General features: G+C 34.9%; 1 protein-coding gene across 1 annotated transcript; it reads right to left on the bottom strand.

Annotated features, from left to right (window-relative positions):
• Positions 1-1581: 1581 nt before the first annotated feature.
• LOC145247853 (uncharacterized) lies at positions 1582-21877 on the bottom strand. The gene is made up of 3 exons (XM_080109475.1): positions 21596-21877; positions 15532-15811; positions 1582-6808 (listed from the first exon to the last, which is right to left on the bottom strand). The coding sequence occupies exons 1-3, from the start codon at positions 21875-21877 to the stop codon at positions 3594-3596; spliced, it is 3777 nt and encodes a 1258-aa protein (XP_079965601.1). The 3' UTR covers positions 1582-3593.
• Positions 21878-22090: the final 213 nt, after the last annotated feature.

Raw genomic sequence — 22090 nt, 5'->3', positions numbered from 1 at the left:
ACTTAATTTATTTTATTGCGGACTATTATTCTCATCTTTATTAGTTGTTGTTTCACGACGTTTCGGCCAACTATTCCTCTGGCCTTCATCAGGTGGTAATCGCGACGGATAGGAACTTTGAATTTCCTAACTGCATTCTCAGCAATTGCTGCAATCCATAGTTGTTGTCATCTCACCATGTTTTGGCCAAGTAAGTTCCTATCCGTCGCGGTTACCACCTGACGAAGGCCAGAGAAATAGTTGGCCGAAACAAAACAAATTGTATATATTATTTTAATTGGAATTCATTATTGAGATGAGTATTATTTATATTAATTTATTTTATTGCGGACTATTATCCTCATCTTTTTTAGCTGTTGTTTCACAACGTTTCGGCCAACTATTCCTCTGGCCTTCATCAGGTGGTAACCGCGACGGATAGGAACTTCGAGTCTCCTAACTGTATTCTCAGCAATCACTGCCATCTGTAGTTGTTGTCGTCTCACCACGTTTTGGCCAAGTAAGCCTCTGGCTGGCTTTGGGTAGGATTGAAACCGCTATCTTCAGATAATGCTCATTTGGAACCATAGAGATTCAATGTCTCTATCAACTACGCCACGGGCCTCTGAGAATGCAGTTAGGAGATTCGAAGTTCCTATCCGTCGCGGTTACCACCTGACAAAGGCCAGAGGAATAGTTGGTTGAAACGTCATGAAACAACAACTAATAAAGATGAGAATAATAGTCCGCAATAAATTAATATAAATAATACTTATCTCAATAATGAATTCCAATAAAAAAATAATATATAATTCTGAACTGGTTAAAATATTTTCCAGAAGGAATCCAATTGAATTATATTTTATTCTTCTTAACAACATACCACATTGAGATGCAAGAAAAACTGGTAAACCAAAATCAAATATCGGGGTTTTTTATACAAAGAAAGCTATCAATAACAAAAATCGAGAAAAAGGCTAATTTTAATTTACATATCAAATGATGTCACTGTTAGGTTTTGGAATTTGGATTGTTTTTTTTTAGATGTAATGAAAAAATATAATATATTTAAAAAAAAAAAAATTATTTTTATTTTTTGGAATACTTTGAGGTGAGACTTCAAATTTGTGTTTTTTTTTTGTTTGTTTTTTTTTGCAGACTGTTATCCTCATCTTCATAGTTGTTGTTGTTTGTTGTTGTTTCACCATATTTCGGCCAACTTATCCTTTGACCTTCTTCAGATGATGAAACAACTATTTAAAGATCATAACAGATGACGGATTCTTTTGAAATGGGGTGTAAAAAGACTGGACTGGAATGATGTGGGACCGAAGAGAAAAAGAAGTCTGCAAAACATACCATGACAGCAACATCGGTATTTTCTGGTAGGGTCGCCCCAAGCGATTAGCAATAAACTAACTCCTTCTTAAAGGGGAAAAAAAGTCCTGAGAGGCTGGACCTTCTAGAACTGCACAGGGCCAAAGTCATACCTCAGCTATCTTAACAATGACCAAGAGGACTGAGGGAAAAAAACTCCGGATGGACTCTTCCAAGAAATATAATGGACTCTTCTGATGAGCAAAAAAAGAAACGGTAAAGTCATTTATTTTTTAATTTAATATTTATTCATTTAATAATTACATGAACTGCATAAAATATTTACGGACGTCTGTGAATAGATACAATTATAAAATTACACAAATGTAGAAATGGTGTGGTTGTTTCACAGCATATTAACCCTTTTTGTGTGATGGAAGCTGAATCCAGTCATTTTGGTAACAGTTTTATTCTTCAAGTTCTTTATATCTTCAAATATTTATTCATCGTGTTTGGTTTGGTTGGGTTGGGTTTGGTTTTGTAGAGGAAAATTGTTGTTTTTGTTTTTGAATTTGCAGAACATGATTGAGTTTTGCAAAGGGAAGGGAAAAACAGTAGTATTTAATGTTTGGTGCATTTTAGGTCAGGAACTGGACGAATACTTAACATGATTAAATCCTTCTTAAAGAAAAGAAGAATCCAGGTTGTCCCCGATGATCACACATCTAAAGAATATGATATAAATGAGGGAGTACCTTAGAGGTCGATCCTTGGAGCTTTATTATTCTTAATGTTCATAAATGACATCCCTGATAAAATTGTCTCGGAGATGGGTATATTTGCTAATGCCACCACGAGCACGAGGGAAAACAAATGAAGATATATCTAGGGAAATGGCAGAAACACTAGAAGAAGACCTCCAGTCTGTAGTGGAATGGGCACAAAAATGGATGGTCACATAAATAAATAAAAAATAAAGTAATAAGAAACGACTCGCATGGAAGCAAAGAGTTAAAGACAATATATGCGCATATAGTTAAAATACATTAGTCAAAATTTAGAAAAAAAAAAAAAAAAAAAAAAGCAGTTGCCATTTTGGTAATATTACGATTTGTTAAATTAACTTAGCTTATATTGTTTGCCCATTTTCAAAATTTTCGCGTCTGTCAGCGAGCGAACCCTGCTTAGTGTGTCGGCTTCACATTCAATGCTGCTAAGACTAAACTTGTTTCCTTCAATAATTACAAGAAACCTTCTCTACGACCAATAGCAATGGCCAAAGACTCTTTATCTGAAAGTACATCTTTTAAACTCCTCGGCCTAACATTCACAGGAAACATGAGTTGGAACAATTACATTGAGAACATTGCCAGGACCGCTGCGAAGAAGGTAGGTTCTCTCTACCGTGCTAGAAAGCTACTAACACTCGAAAGTATCTTGTACATCTATAAGGTCACCATTCGCCCATGTATGGAGTATTGGTGGTGCATCTGCTACTAGTCTCTCGCTCCTAGACAAGGTCCAAAAGAGAGTCCCCAACCTGATAGGTCCTGAACTGTCAACTAGGCTTCAGCCTCTGTCCCATCAACGAAATGTTGCATCCCTCTGCCTTTTCTACAAGTATTTTAATGGTAAATGCTCTAACGAACAACAAGCACTTGTACCCCCTCGACGTAAATACTCCCAAAAAACTCAACAAGCAGAAAAATCCCACCCCTACACAGTAAAGATCCCTAGATGTAAGAAAGCCTTCTACTCCAATAATTTCTTCCCCAAAACTGTTAGACTTTGGAACTCCCTTCCTGGATTCTGCTTCCCCGACTGTACTGACATGCAGAAGTTCAAGTGTAATGTAAACAGACATCTTGCTGCTCAACTCCCTACATAGTATCCCTGCAACTTATGTGCCTGATAGTAGCCCTCTACATCAAAGTGGCACTGTGTTTTTTTTTAGGGAGGTGAAAATGGTTTTAAAAAAAAACTACAATAAAATGACTACATGTGAATTAAAAAAATATGACGATAAAAAACTACAATAAAATGACTACATGTGAATTAAAAAAATATGACGATAAAAAACTACAATAAAATGACTACATGTGAATTAAAAAAATATGACGATAAAAAACTACAATAAAATGACTACATGTGAATTAAAAAAATATGACGATAAAAAACTACAATAAAATGACTACATGTGAATTAAAAAAATATGACGATAAAAAACTACAATAAAATGACTACATGTGAATTAAAAAAAATACGATAATAAAAAACTACAATAAAATGGTTGATTTCTAGTCACATTGCTTATTTGTAGAATTCCATATACGGGAAGATGGACAAGTTTTGACGATGGCTTTTCCACTGCGATCACATTTTATGAACTTCTGATCATTCATGGTAAAATCCAGATAAATAAACTGACACTGCCTTGAAAAATCTTTACTGCAAGGATTGGGATAATAATTTGGCAGTGTAGTACCAACTTCATTTAGACGATCCCAATCAGGAATTGGGCATTGAGGTCTTGGAGTTGTTATTATGGCAACAGCTCCACATTGATTTAATGCAGAATTCCAATTCGTAGAGACAGGACAGCTTTTCACTAAAGCTTGCCCTAATCTGTCACACTTTATGAATTTATGATTGTTGATTAAATATTTCATATATATATATTGACAAGTTCTTGTCTGATCTGCGGTACACGGGTTTGGATAATAGTTGGGTAAGGCGGTTCCAACTTCATTTAAATTGTCCCAAACTGGAATAGGACATTGTGGTCTTGGTGTTGTAACAACTGGTCTTGCTGTTGTAATTATGGCAACAGGTCCACATTGGTTTGATTCAGAATTCCAGTTGGACGAGTTTGGACAGCTTTTCACTAAAGCTTGCCCTAATCTATTGCACTTTATGAATTTATGATTGTCGATTAAATATTTCATATATATATATTCACAAGTTCTTGTTTGATCTGCAGTACACGGGTTTGGATAATAGTTGGGTAAAGAGGCTCCAACTTCATTTTGGTTATCCCAAACTGGTATGGGACATTGAGGTCTTTGGGTTGTTATTACAGCAACAGCTCCACATTGATTTGATGCAGAGTTCCAATTTGAAGAGATAGGACAGCTTTTCACTAAAGCCTGTCCGGATTTATCACACTTTATGAATTTATGATTGTCGATCAAATATTTCATATATATATATTGACAAGTTCTTGCTTGATCAGCGCTGCAGGGGTTTGGATAATAGTTGGGTAAGGCAGTTCCAACTTCATTTAAATTGTCCCAAACTGGAATAGGACATTGCGGTTTCGGTGTTGTTATTATGGCAACAGGTCCACATTGGTTCAATTCAGAATTCCAGTTGGACGAGGTTGGACAGCTTTTTATTAAAGCCTTTCCTGATCTATCGCATCTGATGAATTTATGATTGTCAATTAAATATTGCATATATATATATTCACAATTTCTTGTTGGATCAGCAGTGCATGGATTAACATAAAAATCTGGCAAAGAGGCCCCAACATCATTTATATTATCCCAAACTGGTATCAGACATTGTGGTTTGGGGGTTGTTATTATGGCAAAAAATTCGCATTGGTTCAATTCAGAGTTCCAGTTAAACGAAGTGGGACAACTTTTTATTAAAGCTTTTCCAGATCTGTCACATCTTATGAATTTATGATTGTCAAGTAGAAGTGTTTTATATACAAATTCACAATTTCTTGTTTGATCAACTTTACATGGATTCATATAATATTTTGGTAATTCAGTACCAACTTCATTGAAATTATCCCAAACTGGAATTGGACATTGTGGTCTTTGCGTTGTTATTATGACACCAGGTTCGCATTGATTTAATCTAATGTCCCAACTTGATGTAACTGGACAACTTTTCACCAAAGCATGTCCGAACCTATCACACCTTATAAATTTACGATGGTCAAGTAAATATTTCACATATATAAATTCACAATGTCTTGCCTGGTCAGCAGTACACGGATTTACATAAAAAGTTGGTAAAGAAGTTCCAACCTCATTAAGATTATCCCAACCTGGACGTGGACATTGTGGTTTCGGGGTTGTTATTATGACAATAGGGCTGCATTGATTTAATGCAGAATTCCAGTCAAACGAGGTTGGACAACTTTTTACTAAAGCATGCCCTAATCTATTGCACCTGATAAATTTATGATTGTCAATTAGATACGTTTTATATATATAATCGCAGGCTCTGATTTGATCAACATAGCAAGGATTTTTATAATAAGCAGGCAAGGAAGTACCAATATCGTTTATATTATCCCAACTTGGATGTGAACATTGTGGTTTTGGCGTGGTAATGGCAGCAACTCCACATTGGTTTAACACAACATTCCAGTTTGACGAGGTAGGACAGCTTTTTACTAAAGCCTGTCCTAATTGATTGCACCGTATAAATTTATGACTGTCGATCAAGTATGCTTTATATCTATATTTACAAAGTCTTGTTGGATCAACGGTGCAAGGATTTTGGTAATAAGATGGCAAGGGAGTTCCAACCTCATTCAAATTATCCCAAGCTGGTATAGGACATTGAGGTCTTTGGGTTGTTACTATGGCGACAGGTCCACATTGATTTAATGCAGAGTTCCAATTCGAGGAAGTTGGACAACTTTTTATTAAAGCAAGTCCTGATCTACTGCACTTTATGAATTTATGATTATCAATCAAATATTTCATATATATGTATTCACAAGCTCTTGTGTGATCAGCAGTGCAGGGATTTGGATAAAAATCTGGCAAAGAAGTACCCACCTCGTTTAAATTATCCCAACCTGGTATCGGACATTGTGGTCTTTGAGTTGTTATGGCAACAGATACACATTGGTTTATTACAGTGTTCCAGTTAGAATACGTTGGACATGTTTTTATGAAAGCACGACCTAACTTATCACACCTGATAAACTTATGTACATCCATCAAATTTGCTACATAAATATATTCGCAATGTCTGTTATTATCGAATTTACATGGGTTTTTGTAGAACCCTGGTAACGGTACACCTGCTTCGTTTGGGTTATCCCAATTTGGCAGGACACAGTTTTGCATTGTTGTACGGTTTTTATGTTTGTAAACGCAGGTATTGATCTGATTGTCCCATAGCCAATCTATCGGGCATGTTTTCACAATGGCACGTCCCATTTTATCACATTGGATGAATTTTGTTTGATCAAATATATGTGACACAAATATAAAGTCGCAAAAGCGGTTAGCATCAGGTGAACAAGGATTGGGATAACTTTTATCCAGGGGAACATTTTCCTTCTGGTTAACCCAAACGGGTATTTCACAGTTAGACTGTATGCATACGTGTTGGGTATCGTTGAAATGTTTCCCCGCTAGACAGTTTTGTATAGAATACATCTTGACTGCATTGCATGTTATGTACTTCTTTCTATCCCATGGATGAGGAAATACCCTTTTTTCCATCACTGCCTTTTCCGTACAAAGATTCGTCAGTTTACCTGCAAGTAGAAAAAGAAAACAGAATATATATCACGGGGGTCGTTTCAAAAGTAAAGCCTCCTATTTTTTTATTATTCAAAAACTAAAGCGTTGAAGTGCTACAAAGACGGAAGTGGTACTATTAAAACGAGCAACCTTTTGTGTTCCAGAATTTAATCTTCTAAATAATCACCATCCTCTGTGAACCACTTTTGCCAGCTCCTTTTGATGCCTTCGTTGTAACATTCCAGAATGTGCTTCGTCACTCACATTTCTGTCGCCACTCTCAAATCGACGAAACCATCTCCTAACTGTGCTGACATTAACTGCATCAGCTTTGCAAACGTTCAACAGGCGCTGCTCAGTTGTTTCTGTATGAGGGAATCCAATGATGTATCTCTGCTTCTGACACACGTCCATGACAGGGTGTTTTGTTTGCTTTTTTTTTACATAGGCATCAATACTTATCAAGGCCAGGAGGCCACTCGAGGATAAGGGTTTCACACCGTCAATATCAACAACAGAGAGATGAAATTTTCAAGTCATAAATACATAAATTCAGTCATCATAACAATACGATTTGCAATCCCCTCTGATCCAATCAGACGGAATAAAAATAGGAGGCATTACTTGTGGAATGTTCCTCGTATGTGGTGTTTTTGTTTTTTTCTGACTGTCTCGTTATCCTGAGATGTAATTGAAAATAAAGCCCTGTACCAAGATCAAATACAACTTTTGGGGGGATAAAATTTGATGAGCAGTTCAATGGTTCCAGTCATTTTGTGTTAATTGTTTTGTTTTTTTAATATTATCATCGTATCGGTGTTCGTACTGGGCATCCATAAACAGTGACCACAACATTTTACATTATCTTTACCATAAAAATAAACATGTATGTATTCGGCTCCCTTCAATGTATGCAAATTTAATTTATATGCACAAAGAATGAGAGGCTTGATCTTAATAATAGCTGATAGTAATAAAAAAGAAAGGAAAAGAAGAGAAAGAATAATAATGTATGGGAATTTAATTTTAATGAGTGAAGAGTGGAAACTTAATCGCAATAATAACTGATAATAATCAAAATAAAGAGTAAATTTGTTCCACTTTTAATTTAGGCACAAAAAATTAAATTATTATTATCATCATTATTGTTGTTGTTGTTGTTGTTATCATCAGCAGTAGTAAATAATCAAATTGAGAACCAATTATGAGTCGGTGAATCTAACTAGCTTGAAAATCAAAAATGACAAAATTTTTAAAATAAAATAAAATTAATAAAATTTTAAAAATAAAAATAAAATTAATAAAATTTTAAAGATAAGAATAAAATTAATAAAATAAAAATGATAAGGGTTTTCATACATTTCCGTGCAACACCGTCGTTGATTGTCAGTACTTTATAAAAAGCATTTGAAAAAAAAACAAAAAAAAACACCATGAATGCTGTATATATCTTGTCTATCTAGTAAACAATAATGTGAAAGATTTTTCTGAGATCCGTTACAATTGTAGCATTTTTATTAGTGAAGAGCGACTTGCAAGGGAGACAATCTAAAAATATGTAAAAAAACTACAATCATTTCTATAGCACTTTTTTTTATGTCCGTACATCATTTGGAAATTTTGTATTTTAGTTTTATGCTTAATGACATAATTGCCAACAAGAGATCACACATCACAGATGCCCCATGGGTTAATACCTTTTATCTTTCTGCTGAAAATGTGCCGATGAGACATCTGAATGATTAAAAGCAAGCATTAAAGCACGTTTCCACACGGAAGTACTAGAGCAAGCCTTACTCTCCCTAACGGTTCATTTCAACTACCATTGTACAAAGACAGCGTGCATTCCATCGATTCGTCCGCTAAAAATAGACTTCTTGGCTTAGTCGGGGATGCCCTTTTCTCTACCCTGCAACCTCTCTCCCACAGAAGAGACGTTGCGAGCCTATCCTTGTTTTATCATTATTTCCATGGCAGATGCTCGTCTGAACTCCAATCTCTGATCCCCCCTCGCCAATCCTTCACGAAAAACACCCGTCTAGCTGAATCCACTGTGAAAAATTTCCCCCACTCTATATCTGTGCCTAAATCAAAACGCGGATTCCATGAACAAAGCTTCTTTCTTAGAACTGCACGCCTGTGGAACTCTGTTCCGTCTGCCTGCTTCCCTCCGGACTACAATTTGGATGTCTTCAAGTCCAATGTTAACAAATTCCTAATGAACCGCCCCCTTAATTAAACACTTCATCAAATCTCCACACTAATGTAATGTACTTGCAATAACCCTTATCCCTGAGTGGCTTCCGGGCCTTGATAAGTGGTGATCACTGTGTAAAAAAAAAAACAAAAAAAAACGGGTCTAGTACAAATAAGGAAAAAATTATAAATGCTAGACAACATTGTTCAAATAAGTTTTCGTTATAAAACCTTTACTTTATATAGCATTTTAAAGGGGCAGTTTTCGCTCTATCTAATCGCTTAGATTACAATAGTTTTAAAACAATTGTGTTTGTTTTGTTTTTAGAACGTTGAATACACGATGGAAAGAAAGCAAATTCACTAAATTTTCTTATTTCAATTCAAGCTAGGCCGAAAAACTGCTGAAACAGCTTGCGATATCAATGAAGCGTTTGACCTAGGAACCACTACTGAACGCACAGCACAATGGGGGTTAAAGAAATTTTGTGATGGCGACGAGTTTTGAAGATGATGAGCATAGTGGTCGGCCATCAGATATTGGCAATGACCAGTTGAAGCCAATTCACGCACAACTTTTGAGAACTTGCTTCTGAATTAGGTGTAATGTATACAACGATTTCCAACCACTTGAGAGAGATTGAAAAGACATAAAAACTTGATAAATGATGCCTCACAAATTGAACAACTAAAAGAAACACTGTCATTTTCCTTTCTTTTATGCAACAAGAAAGACCTGTTTTTTGACCAGGCTGTGACTTGCGATGAAAAATGGGTTCTTTACGACAACTGGCGACACTCAGCTCAGTGGCTAGACGCTGACAAAGTTCCATAACACTTCCCGAAGTCACAAAAAGAAAGTTAAGCTGACTGCTTACAGATCTGCAACCGGTCTCATCCATTACAATTTTTAAATGCAGGCGAAACCATTACGGCGAAGAAATACTGTCAACAAATGGATGAAATGCATCAGAAACTTCTACAACAGCACCCAGCATTAGTCAACAGAAAAGGCCCAATTCTCTTCCACGACAATGTCCGACCGCACGTTGCTAAATCGATTCTGCAAAAGTTGAACGAATTGGGTGCTACAAAACTCTGCTTCATCCACCATACTCTCAATACCTCTCACCTACTGACTACCATTTTTTCAAGCATCTTGACAACTTTCTGCATTAGAAATGCTTCAAAAACTAAGTGATATCAAAAACTCCTTCAGCGACTTCATCGCCACCAGAACGCAAGATTTTTACGTTACTGTCATAAATACACTTGTTTTGCGTTGGCAAAAGTTATGTTGATTCTTGTGGTGTTTATTTTGATCAATAAATTTTTGTTGAACTGAGATTTGTTCATCTGAATTTAAAAGTTCAAAACCAACAAGAACTTTGTTGTAAACTTGATATAATATTTCCTTGCCTTAATTTTGCTATTATTTCCATTTATACTTTCACAAAGATTTATTTGTGTTTGTCTAGGAGGGTTTAACCTTAAAGATAGATAATCATTTGGTAAATTAGCTTTGATTTGACTTTAGTTTCACTTGCAATTACAGATAACATTTCAACCATTACTGACATAAATCATACGAGGAAAATAATGAAAATATTTACATAGTTAATGGAAATCACTTTCACTCATTTATGAATAACAAAAGAATCTATAAGTGTTCCTTTGTGTACGCAGCCACGCCCGGACGTTCACCTGCTGCGGCCATAAGTTACTACATGAAATTTGAGGACATTAGCTGGAAAATTTTGTTAAAACAATTAAGAATTTATTATTATACTGAAGGAGAATTAATCAACGTTATTTTTTCTATAAGGCGTTTTTACTATATATCTTAATCACATAAATTACATGCTAAAATATTCTTTATTTTTGGGATTGAGTTATATTTGAAAAAAATCTGTCTATGACCCTCGCATTCCTCCAATGTATGTTTTTTTAACTTTTCCACTCTTTTTTATACAGTGTCTATCACTCTTGTTTCTGTCATTCTTTCTCTCTGTCTGTCTGTCTGTCTGTCTCTCTCTCTCTCTCTCTCTCTCTCTGTCTCTCTCTCTGTCTGTCTGTCTCTCTCTCTTATATATATATATATATATATATATATATATATATATATATATATATATATGCTACCAAGAAAGAAAAACCGGAAATTAATAAATAGTTATCAACGTTTCATCCCTGTTAATTTTCGGTTTCTCCTTTTCAGTAGCATAACGTCATCCATCATTTGTACTTTATTTTACTCATATATATATATATATATATATATATATTTCTGAAGTTTCTGACTATTTCTGGCTGCTGTCAATTTATCAGAAGGTTAACTGAAAATGAGCACCAAAAATCAGCGCCTCGTGTTCCATTCTTTCTATTTGGGGAGAAAAACAAATATATTAATCAAAAGTAAAAGATGCAGTAGCAAGGAAACCAGAACAACTGGAAACAATGCTGAGAAAATCAGACAGCACATACCGCACCTGGAATCCCCAAATGGTCACTCATTTCTCTACTAACCAGGCTCAATGTTGCTTACCTTCGGTGATCTAGCGAAAACCGGTGTTTCAATGTGATTATGCTGTACAAATACTAATAACAAAGGTGAATTTTATAGTAAAAATTAAATTCATATAAACTGAAATCTTTTGTGATCAACTATATGAATCAATTGCAAATTGTCATGCTCAAGCTCAATATCTAATACAGAGCAAATACAATTTAATATTATATTTTCTTTTTAGATTTATAATAGCATTTAAATTAAATGTCAGAAGAAAATAATCTCAATCTAATAACCTCGAAACTAATAGAGGTATAAGGCTCATCTCCTTATTGTTTTATAAGTTACAAATAATCTCTCTCTCTCTTTCTTTTTCTCTCTCTTTCTTTCTCTTTCTCTTTCTCTCTCTCTCTCTAAGCAATATCGCCTGAAGAGGTCTCTAGTTACTTGTAACTGGCTGACTGAAACATGCTCATGAATGTGTAGCAACATATAAATGCTTATGCAAATAAAAAAGTATAATATTAATAAAGAATTAGGAAAATACATTATGCAGAATGCAGAAAGGATAATTACCGCAGTAAAAGACATTAAAAAAAATGAACAAGAGAGACTAGAAATAAGACGAGGAAAGAAAAATGGGAAGAGTAGCAATTGTATGGACGATGCATAAGGATGACAAAAGATGAGACTAACGAAAACACTTGGACGTGGCTATGAAACCTTAATGGTGAAACTGAATACCTAATAACAGACAACGCAATTAAACCAACCACATCAAAGCAAAGATCGAAAAGGCACAAGAAAGCAGCAAATACAGACTCTGTGGACAAAGAGACGAAACAATAATCCACATAACTAGTTCAAAAAGAATATAAGCATAGACACGATCAAGTGGGGAAGGCAATACACTGAGAATTATGTAGACAACAGCATCTTGAACACTCAGACAAATAATACAAGCACAAACCAGCAGCAGTACTTGAAAATGAAAATCAAAAAGTCCTATTGAACATGAACCTACAAACAGATAAACCCATACAAGCAAGAAGACCGGATGTCATAATAGTTAAAAAGAAGAAAAAATCCTGCCAGATTGTAAATTTCACCATTCTAGCAGACCACAGAGTGAATATCAATGAGGCAGAGAAGCAGAACAGTACACAGAGTGGGCCAGAGAACGCAAAGGGATATGGGAGATGAAGAGAGTCAAGATAACACCAATAATAGTAGGAGCACTTGGAACAATTCCAAAAAACTTTGAAAAAAGAATGTGTGAGATTGGAATCAGAGGGATGATTGAGAAGATACAATTGATAATAATAATGAAAATGGCTGAAATATTAAAGAAATACCTTGAATGCAGAGACTGACACACATGAACTACAGGCGCTAGCCGAATATATAGAAACTGTTACAGAAGTAAAACACATAGAAACACCATGTGGAATCAAGAAAACTTTCATTGAATAATTGTAAGTTCCCCCCCCCCCACACACACACACACACGCACACTCCACTCCACTCCAAAAAATCAACCGATATCACACCAAATAGTCGAGGACGGTCAAGGAGAATAGAAAGACTGAGAGGAGAGCACTAGCCAAACCTCTACTGGATGAGTGCGAAAAGAGCTAGAAGCTTGGGGAGGCTTATTGCTACCCAAATTCCAGTGAAGACCAATAAGTGTAACCAATGAAAAATCAACAGTAGACAGCTATTTCAATAATGCAGATTAATTTGCAAAGGTTATCGAAAGGTGGAGTGTACTGGAAATCTAGGGAGACTTGTTGTCATTCATATTCCAGGGAATACCACAGGCTGTTGTGTGACCTTGACATGTGGTCTTACACGACCTTGAACCTCTGATCGCGGCCCAGTTATGATCTTAACCCTGGGCGATGCCCAATTATGACTATCCTAGTCACCGGGTAATTAATTATATCGACTGGGCAACCCGGTCTGCCAACCGTTGGTACGTCGCGTCACCCAGTGAGTCCTCGTCTAGGTGTTGGAGGACTCTTCTCGGTTGCACGGTCCTCAAGGCCTGTTCTTCTTGATCGTCTAGTTGGTCATCCTGTTGACTGGGTGTTCGTTGACGGGAACGGGGTCACAAGTGGCAAGTAAAAGAATTTAAAATTACATGGAACAACAGCACATCAACAAACAAACTCCGGAGGTTGGTTGATATATAATGTATTTAGGAAATTCATAAATGATTATCTACAGATATATGTACAATTGAAGATTAAATGGAAGCAAGCAATTAGATTTGTGAATGAGCTTGTTGTTGTTGAAATACTCGGTCGGAGTCGTGGACCGTTGTAATTATCGTTAAGGTGTTCTGGCTGGTCTCTTCCTAGGTCCTCTGGATTCTATTAAGTTGCAAATTGAGCTCTCTGGCGACCAGCGAGGGGGGAGAGAGAAGTTGGGTGGCTGGAGTCCTCTACCGAGACCTTTATCTCTGTCTTCTCTCTTCTTCTAACTCTGCTCCTATCTGATTAAATCGAGTTTTACAGATCTTATATAGTAAAACCCTTGAATAATGACGACGCCTACGTTCATCTTCGACCAATCAAATTGATTGATAACAATCCACCTGATTCCTTCTCATTGGTCAATTTGGCCTGTGGCAGGTATTATTTTTCCGCCCCCAATTTCCAAAATCAAATTGACTCCTCCCCAACTTGTCTGACCCCGCCTTCTTTATAATGGTTTTTTCCATATTATCAGCTGATAATCAGAGGAAATATTATTGTTTAGCTTGTAATAGATCACCAGCTTTCATCTATTTAAAAATATCCGTTTGATATTCTTTCCCCTTTGAATTTATTTGTTCTGTCAACATCCCGACAAAATATGTTATGGAAAACCGAAAAATCTCTTGATCTAAATTTCAAATGGCTTTATCATAGTCACCTGAATCAGTTAATATTTGATTCGAAAAAAACATTCTTTGAAGCCGACAAATGCGTGTGTTAAATTTTAACTCCAAAGAATTTATTTATCTTTTGTTTTGATCTTGTCACAAATATATTTTGTGAGGCCAACAATTACGTGTGTGTGTGTGTGTTTTTTTAGTTCAAAGCAATCAAAGGGAAAAAATATTTCCCTTTTTTTTTTGCGCTGGATATGACTATCGGAATTTGTCACCATCGCTCGACTTGAAACAAAACGTATGTTTTTTTTGAAGTTATCATTCTGTCCATTTTGGCTAACGCATTTATTATTGTTTTAAGTGATCTTTTGCTTTGAAGTTTAGCAGGCGACCTCCACTTCTATCCCCCGACCGTCTGGTATCTCAACAACAAGATTTTGATACATAAAAATATTAACAAAAAAAATTATTATTATCTTTTTTTTTTGTAACCGGTGTTCGCCCGGGATTGATTATCACCTTTAACAAAAACGTCACATCGACCCTACTGATCTGATGTGGCCCCTCTTTGGTGTTACAGTTGATAAAGAGAAATCTTTGATAATGGCTTGTTTGAAAACTTCTAATGAATAATAATAATTTTCTAAGTAAATGTAAATTTATTTCATGTTGTATTTTTCTGAGAGTCTCTGCGACTGCTATCAGAATATACAACCTAAGTTGCTAAGTCTTGAGAAGATATGCACCTAAAAAGAGCTGAAATGCACAATTGTCTGCTTTATCGGATGAACCAGGTAGGAGCTAAGTTCTTATTCCAACTTCTTCATATAGTGAGAATGATATTTCTTAACTTTTAGACAAAAAAACATTTATTCTTGGCTTTGGCCAGAATAAATGCTTATGATGTTAAATGTGAAAATTTATATTAAATGTCAAATTATTGAATAAAAGTTGAACATTTTATTAAAATTGGATAATTCTCTTATTTTTCATGATTAAAACAAATTAGCATTTTTCTTTTGTACAATGCAAAGAAAGGTGTATGAGTTATTGTCTGAGGCTGACCTGCTGAAATATTCTTTTAAAAAAAAAGCCAGCAGAATGAAGACATTAGTTTAATTATAAATAAAAACATTAAAAACAAAACTTCTTACCTAATTTGTTGACATTTTGCAAGAAGATCGAGGTCTCAGCATCTGGTCTATAAATAGCCTTCCATAAAGCAGCTTGTTCCGGAATCCCTGAAGGTATTTCTCTTTTGCCAATCTTTAACAAGACATAAAGTGCAGCAGCCAGTCCAGAATAAAGAGGTTTTCTCAGATCCGACCATCTGACGTTTTCCCAGTTGATATTCAGTGTTTTGCTTATTTGCTTTTTAGTTGACATCAACAAAGTCTGAATTGATTTTGTTGACTCAAATTTTTCATTATCCACCTATTATGAAAGAGAACGTTTCCGTTAGTTTCTATTTTCTGGGAGTTGGCACACTGAACGCACTTCTAAGACACACATGTAAGAAAAGAAGAAAATAAAAATATAATAGACATCAAGGAAAACGAACCTACACATATCCAAGACAATGGCAGAAACCAGGGACGTGCAGGGATGGGGTGCTAGCAGCACCCAAGCACCTGCTCCTTTTACTTTTGTTTTAAAAGTGCCCTTTTCAGAGGAATTTATTATAGGCCTGTACCCTACTGAGACAGTGTTCATTACTATATTTTTGCCGTTTTTTTTTTTTTTCACTTGAGCACTTACCCTGAAAAAGTTCTCCGCACGTCACTGGTAGAAAATCTAGAAAACAACATTCAATCTGTAATAGAACGAGGCCATAAGTGAATCGTATCATTTACTGCTATTAAGAGTAAACTTCTTTCCTTTAACAACTACATTCATCTTACATGTTTCTGACAAAGAGAAAAAAAAATTGCTATTATGGGAGATCTGAATCTATGTATCAAAATTTATCATTGACCTTGCAGTATTATTATGTTTCCAGCTCCTTACATTAGATGGCTTCATGTCTTGTCTGGAGCGATTTCAATAAAAAAAAAAATTATAAACTTGAATAATGCTCTTGTTTATTTATTTATTTTTTTCAATTATTTTACTGTGATTTAAAGTAAAATATAAAAGTTAAAAATTAAAACCAATTTTTTTTTTTCATTTGAACTGACATGCCGGAGCAAAAGGTTGGAGAAACCCAGTGTTAACGGGTACTTTAGCTAGTATCCTAATAAGTGTTTGCTTGTAGGTAAAAGCAGTACTAGCGCTACTTATATCCCTTCCTCCCTTCCCACACGACGGATCGGTGTGGGATGGGTCCAAGCCTTTTGAGAGAAACTCTGGATGGGATGGTTTTGGAAGCGTTTTTGAGGGCTCCTTCGTTTTAGTTTTGTCTTCTGATTCATATTATTCAAATTATTCTTATTAAACTGTTCCCATCTTCAGTGTTATTAGCACGTTTCGGCTAACGTCACCTCCGATCTTCTTCAGGTGTATCAGGTTGAATTCAGGAATCTTTCTGTAGAACTCGGGAATTTGCAGGGAATTTCAAACGGAACCCTTCATTTAATTCATGGGAGTAGCATGCTCTCGTTCCAGTGGCGTAGCTAGACCTTTTGCCGCCCGGGGCGGTAGTAAAATCCCCCCCCCCGGGCATTTAGGTGCCCGGAAAATTCGTCCATGGAAAATTCGTCCATTTTTGCTAGGTAGGAAAACTGGTCCATTATTATTATTAAGTTAACATTTATTTTGTAGTTGCTTAATTTTCATACCTTGCGAAAATTAGTTCTACGGTATCTAATTTTCCTAAATTCAATTAAATTAAAATTAAAATATGAAAACTGATTTTTAATATTTTTTATTCATTTGAGATTTTATCTGTTTTCCTTTTGTTTTAAGTAGATGGTGGGGGTTGCCCGGGGTGATTTTGTCCGATCCTCCAGCTAGCAATTGTAAAGTTTACAAGGAGTTATAAAAAGTATGCTACAAAAACAAACGTTTGATACTTTCAAAGTCTTAGTCTCATGAATTGGACAGTAATAAAATTAATGAATTCAAACTTTCGCATCTAATGTTATTTCCTCTTTGATGTCGGTGTATATACACCCAAATATCCAACTTTCTTTTCGCACCTATTCGATAAAAATTTATATGAAAGTTCCCCTTTAAGTATGAATTTGTTAGCATTTTTTTCGATTTTCCCCTTTTACCATCTAAAAATGCCGCCCCCATGCCGCCCCCCCCTGACGCTCAGAAAATAGGGACACATTTTTTCTGATTCCACCCCCAAAATTCCGATTTTTTACAACCTTTTTGGTATAAAATTTCATATTTTTTGTTAAGTTTTGTTTATTTTTATTTATTTTTTCTACTTTCTATTTTTACCCTCTCAAAATGCCGCCCCCTCAGGTGTGCCGCCAGGGGCGACCCCCCCCCCTAGCTACGCCAGTGTCTCGTTCTGTCAGCCACAACCTTGTCGAAGTTTTAAGCAATTCGCAATTATATTCTTTATATTGTCCGCACTCAGGATTGAACCTTCAACCTCCAGAAGAGTGTGGCTTACAACTGAATATTACTTAATACTTTAACTGCTATGCCACGGGTCCTTGCAAATCCATTGCACAAATAACACTCAAGATGAGAACAATAGTTCGAATAATTCAAATAATACAAACTAGCTGGACCTGTGGAAATAGCCAGAAGACCAAGAAGGTATACTTTAGTTTCCCATACTGCCCAAAAGCGACATCATTTTTTTTTTTTTTTTTTTTTTATTGCATTTTTGGTGATCGGGAGATCCTATTTATTAAAACGGATAGAAAGTGATAACATACAACGAACATTAAATTATTGTATGTATTTACTAATTTACTGTTATCATTTATCCTTGTTTTTAATAAATAGGATCTCCCGATCGAATAATTTATCATCTGGAAACCGTGACACATGTATGTACGTATGTTAAAGATACTACGATACTAATATATAGATTATAAATCTTCATTTCGAAAATTCAAAAACCTAATATTTATCCAGTTATATTTAAAACTAGCTGGCAACCCAGCATTGCCCGGTTATACAATATGCTTAAATATGATATTTTAATTTATGCAGAAGGTATACTTTAGTTTCCCATACTGCCCAAAAGCGACATCATTTTTTTTTTTTTTTTTTTTTATTGCATTTTTGGTGATCGGGAGATCCTATTTATTAAAACGGATAGAAAGTGATAACATACAACGAACATTAAATTATTGTATGTATTTACTAATTTACTGTTATCATTTATCCTTGTTTTTAATAAATAGGATCTCCCGATCGAATAATTTATCATCTGGAAACCGTGACACATGTATGTACGTATGTTAAAGATACTACGATACTAATATATAGATTATAAATCTTCATTTCGAAAATTCAAAAACCTAATATTTATCCAGTTATATTTAAAACTAGCTGGCAACCCAGCATTGCCCGGTTATACAATATGCTTAAATATGATATTTTAATTTATGCAGATTGCGTATGTGTTGTTATAAAATAAAACCTCTATTGATTTTTATATATTACGAGGAATAATTTGTCTGGATGACTAATTTGCAAAAAATAAAAAATAAATAAATAAATAAATAAATAAAAAATGAAAATTTCGTTCATCAAATTCCGTCTGTGTTTGTTTACAATATCACATCAGCTGATATTTGGGCTTGACAATGAATGCCTTGGAAAAGTCACATAATTACTGTTTTGTTTTAAAATATGCAAACGAAGAAATGACTTGCAGCGATTTTAAATGGTGTCTCTTCTTTTATCGTAAATTGAATTCATTAGTAAGAAAAAATTAAAATAAAATGGTGAGGTACAGCCAGGCTTGAACAGATGGATCATTCGATTTGTAGTCGAATGTTCTAACGCTAAGTTATATAAGATACTTTTATATAATAGTAGATATAGGGGTTTTGTCGAAAAAAAAATGATATAGAATCGCTTTTAACAATAACAATAATTGACAATCACTAGCGGGGGGGGGGGCATCCGCCTTTGCCCGGTCATAAAATACGCTTAAATATGATATTTTAATTTGTCCAGATTTCGTATATATTATTATAGAGTCGTGATTTCACAAGTAAAAAAATAAATATTTGGGTGCCATCAGCTAGAATTGAAAGCAAAACTGTAGCATTCTAAGCTGGTGACGTTACCACTGTATCAATGTAACACGCATATGAACTGATTAAAAATTAAAAATAAACTAATATGAATGTGCAACGATTTTTTCAATTTTGACCCATTTCTGATTCCTTAAAAACGATTTTAACTGGCTAAAGACCCATAAAAGAATTGTCTGTAAAAAATCCAATCATTTGAAGCCTCTAGCGCCGCTCTGCCACTTTTAGTTTTGGGGGAGATAGAGTTAGAAAATTTGGAGACAGACGGACATATAGCCTTTTATATATTGGATTTGTGTGTGTGTATGCATGAGTATTAATGTAACTTGAACTTAAATTCCATTAAATATCTACTCTTTTGAAAATCATATTGATATTAAATTTGAAAACTTATTTTCTAACATATAAAGTTATCTAATCGGATTTCCAAAGTCGGATCTAAATAGCATTTAAGCTGACAAATGAAACTTTACTTCTGACTTACAAATTTTCATTTGTTATCATTTTACCATATTATTGGCAATATAATAACATACTTAGTTACAGTTTATTCTTCAAATTACTTAGTCCAGCTCAGACAACTGCTAATGTGAAATTTAAATAATCGCCTAAACATAAAATCAGCAAATTTAAATTGAAACACATGATAGGAGTTGCCTACCTGAAGTTTTAAAATGTGTAAACAAATAAAAATTAAAAACTAAAATGGTTTCAATGGATCTTATGCAATGCCAGGTCTGTACATCTTGTTCTTTTTAACATAATTTATTAAATACTAGCGGAGGTGCTTAACCTTGTCGGGCTGTAAAATTGCTTAAATATATTTTAATTTGTACAGATTTCATATTTATTATTAAAGTGACAATTCTCTATGAAATTTATTCAACCTAGTACTGCCCACCTTTGGAACACTGTTCCGCTGGCATGCTTCACGGCTAAATAAAACATGTTTACCTTCAAATTTCATGTAAACAAGTTCCTGCTAAGTCGTCCTCACAAATAATCAAATTTCAGCCAATCTCCATCATTAAAGATTACGTCACTATCACATTACATTCATTAACCCTTATCCTCAAGTGGCCTTCAGGCCTTGATAAGTGGTGACCCCCCCAAGTAAAAAACATTTAGTGTTACAGCCACGTCTCCTACCAATGTAGCTATCGAGAGATAGGTAAGAAAGATTTAATATTAAACGATTTGAAGAAGTGAATCGAATTTGGGCATGCGCAGAAAGAATTAAAAATATGTCGGCAATAAACAATTTGCATTTCAACTTGCCAGTAATATGTTTTTGTGTGATTCATACAAACAAACAATTTTACTCATTATAAACCGTCATTGGTGTATGATTACAATTTCCTATTAATTTCTCTGTTATGTGACTAGTAGTTTAAGAGTTTATCAATTAAATATTTACAGACAAACACATATATATATCTACTGTTTTAATTTTTTTCTACTAGAGAGTTACCACTTATCAAGGCCCGAATGCCACTCAAGGATAAGGGTTAATGAATGTAAGATGGTAGTTTAGTAATCGTTAATGGTGTAAATTTGGTAGAATTTGATTATTTATGGGGACGGCTCAACAAGAATTTGTTTACATTGGATTTGAAGGTTATCCTATCATATTCAACCGGGAAGCAGGCCAGCAGAACAGGGTTTCACAAGCGAGCAGTTCTGAAAGGAAAGAAGCTCTGGGAAAGAAAGCTCTGTTCGTGAATTAGGCACAGTTAGAGAGTGGGGGAAATCGCATATAGTGGTTGCAGCTAATCGAGTGTTTTTTTGTGAAAGTTTGACAAGAGGGAACGATAGATTAGAGTTCAGTCAAGCACTTTCCATGAAAATAACGATAGAGCAGAGATAGGCTTGATGTAGAAATATTGAAAATGTCATGAAAATTTAATAATTCTCTGATTTTTGTATATTTTAAAAAAAAAAAAAGAAAAAAAAGAAAGAAGTCTGAGAGTATCACTTGATGTTAGACCCTAGTACCGGCATTGAGTAAAAAAAATACATGTTATTTATGTCTTGTGCACAATTAAGCACTCACCTTCCATATTCCACCTTGGAATTTATTTGAAGTTTGATTCTTAATATCCTTGCCATTCGCGGATTCTACCATGGCTAGATGTCGAAGGAAGAATTGATGATCCAGAAAGATGCCATTTTTGCTAATGATGCTGACCACTGCATCCACAACATCACTGCCAGTTTCATCCGGAACAACAATATTACCGAAATTCAAAGGGTCGTTGGTGGCCCTAACCACATATTGGGCAGCCAACAGCAAAAACAACACAACTGGCTCTAACCAAGACAACATGGCTGGAGTGAAATGGCGCCGTCGTCTGGATTTGTGGTTGATTTCTTTCTTCTTCACTTAATATATGCCACTATCACGTTATCAGTTTGTTCATCGAGCACTTCCCGATTTCCGGTTGATATTTTAGTAAAAGATCCAATAAGAAACCAAATGTTTTCACTCTCATTGATTTTGTGATAAGATGTTATCTTTGTTATTTTATAGAAGTAAATT

This window comes from Euprymna scolopes, chromosome 26, assembly GCF_053919585.1.
Source record: "Euprymna scolopes isolate OS-2025 chromosome 26, ASM5391958v1, whole genome shotgun sequence".
Taxonomy (NCBI): domain Eukaryota; kingdom Metazoa; phylum Mollusca; class Cephalopoda; order Sepiida; family Sepiolidae; genus Euprymna; species Euprymna scolopes.
Note: the sequence above shows the minus strand (reverse complement) of the source record. Positions and strands in the feature narration are given on the sequence as shown.

What these genes read in the sequence shown, in the direction of transcription:
- LOC145247853 (XM_080109475.1), bottom strand. Translation starts at nt 21,877, where the DNA reads ATGTTGTCTTGGTTAGAGCCAGTTGTGTTGTTTTTGCTGTTGGCTGCC. An exon ending in GAATATGGAAGGTGAGTGCT is followed by an intron (nt 15,812 to 21,595) that starts TAATTGTGCACA and finishes CTTTCATAATAG; the next exon opens with GTGGATAATGAAAAATTTGA. An exon ending in GCAAAATGTCAACAAATTAG is followed by an intron (nt 6,809 to 15,531) that starts GTAAGAAGTTTT and finishes TTCTACTTGCAG; the next exon opens with GTAAACTGACGAATCTTTGT.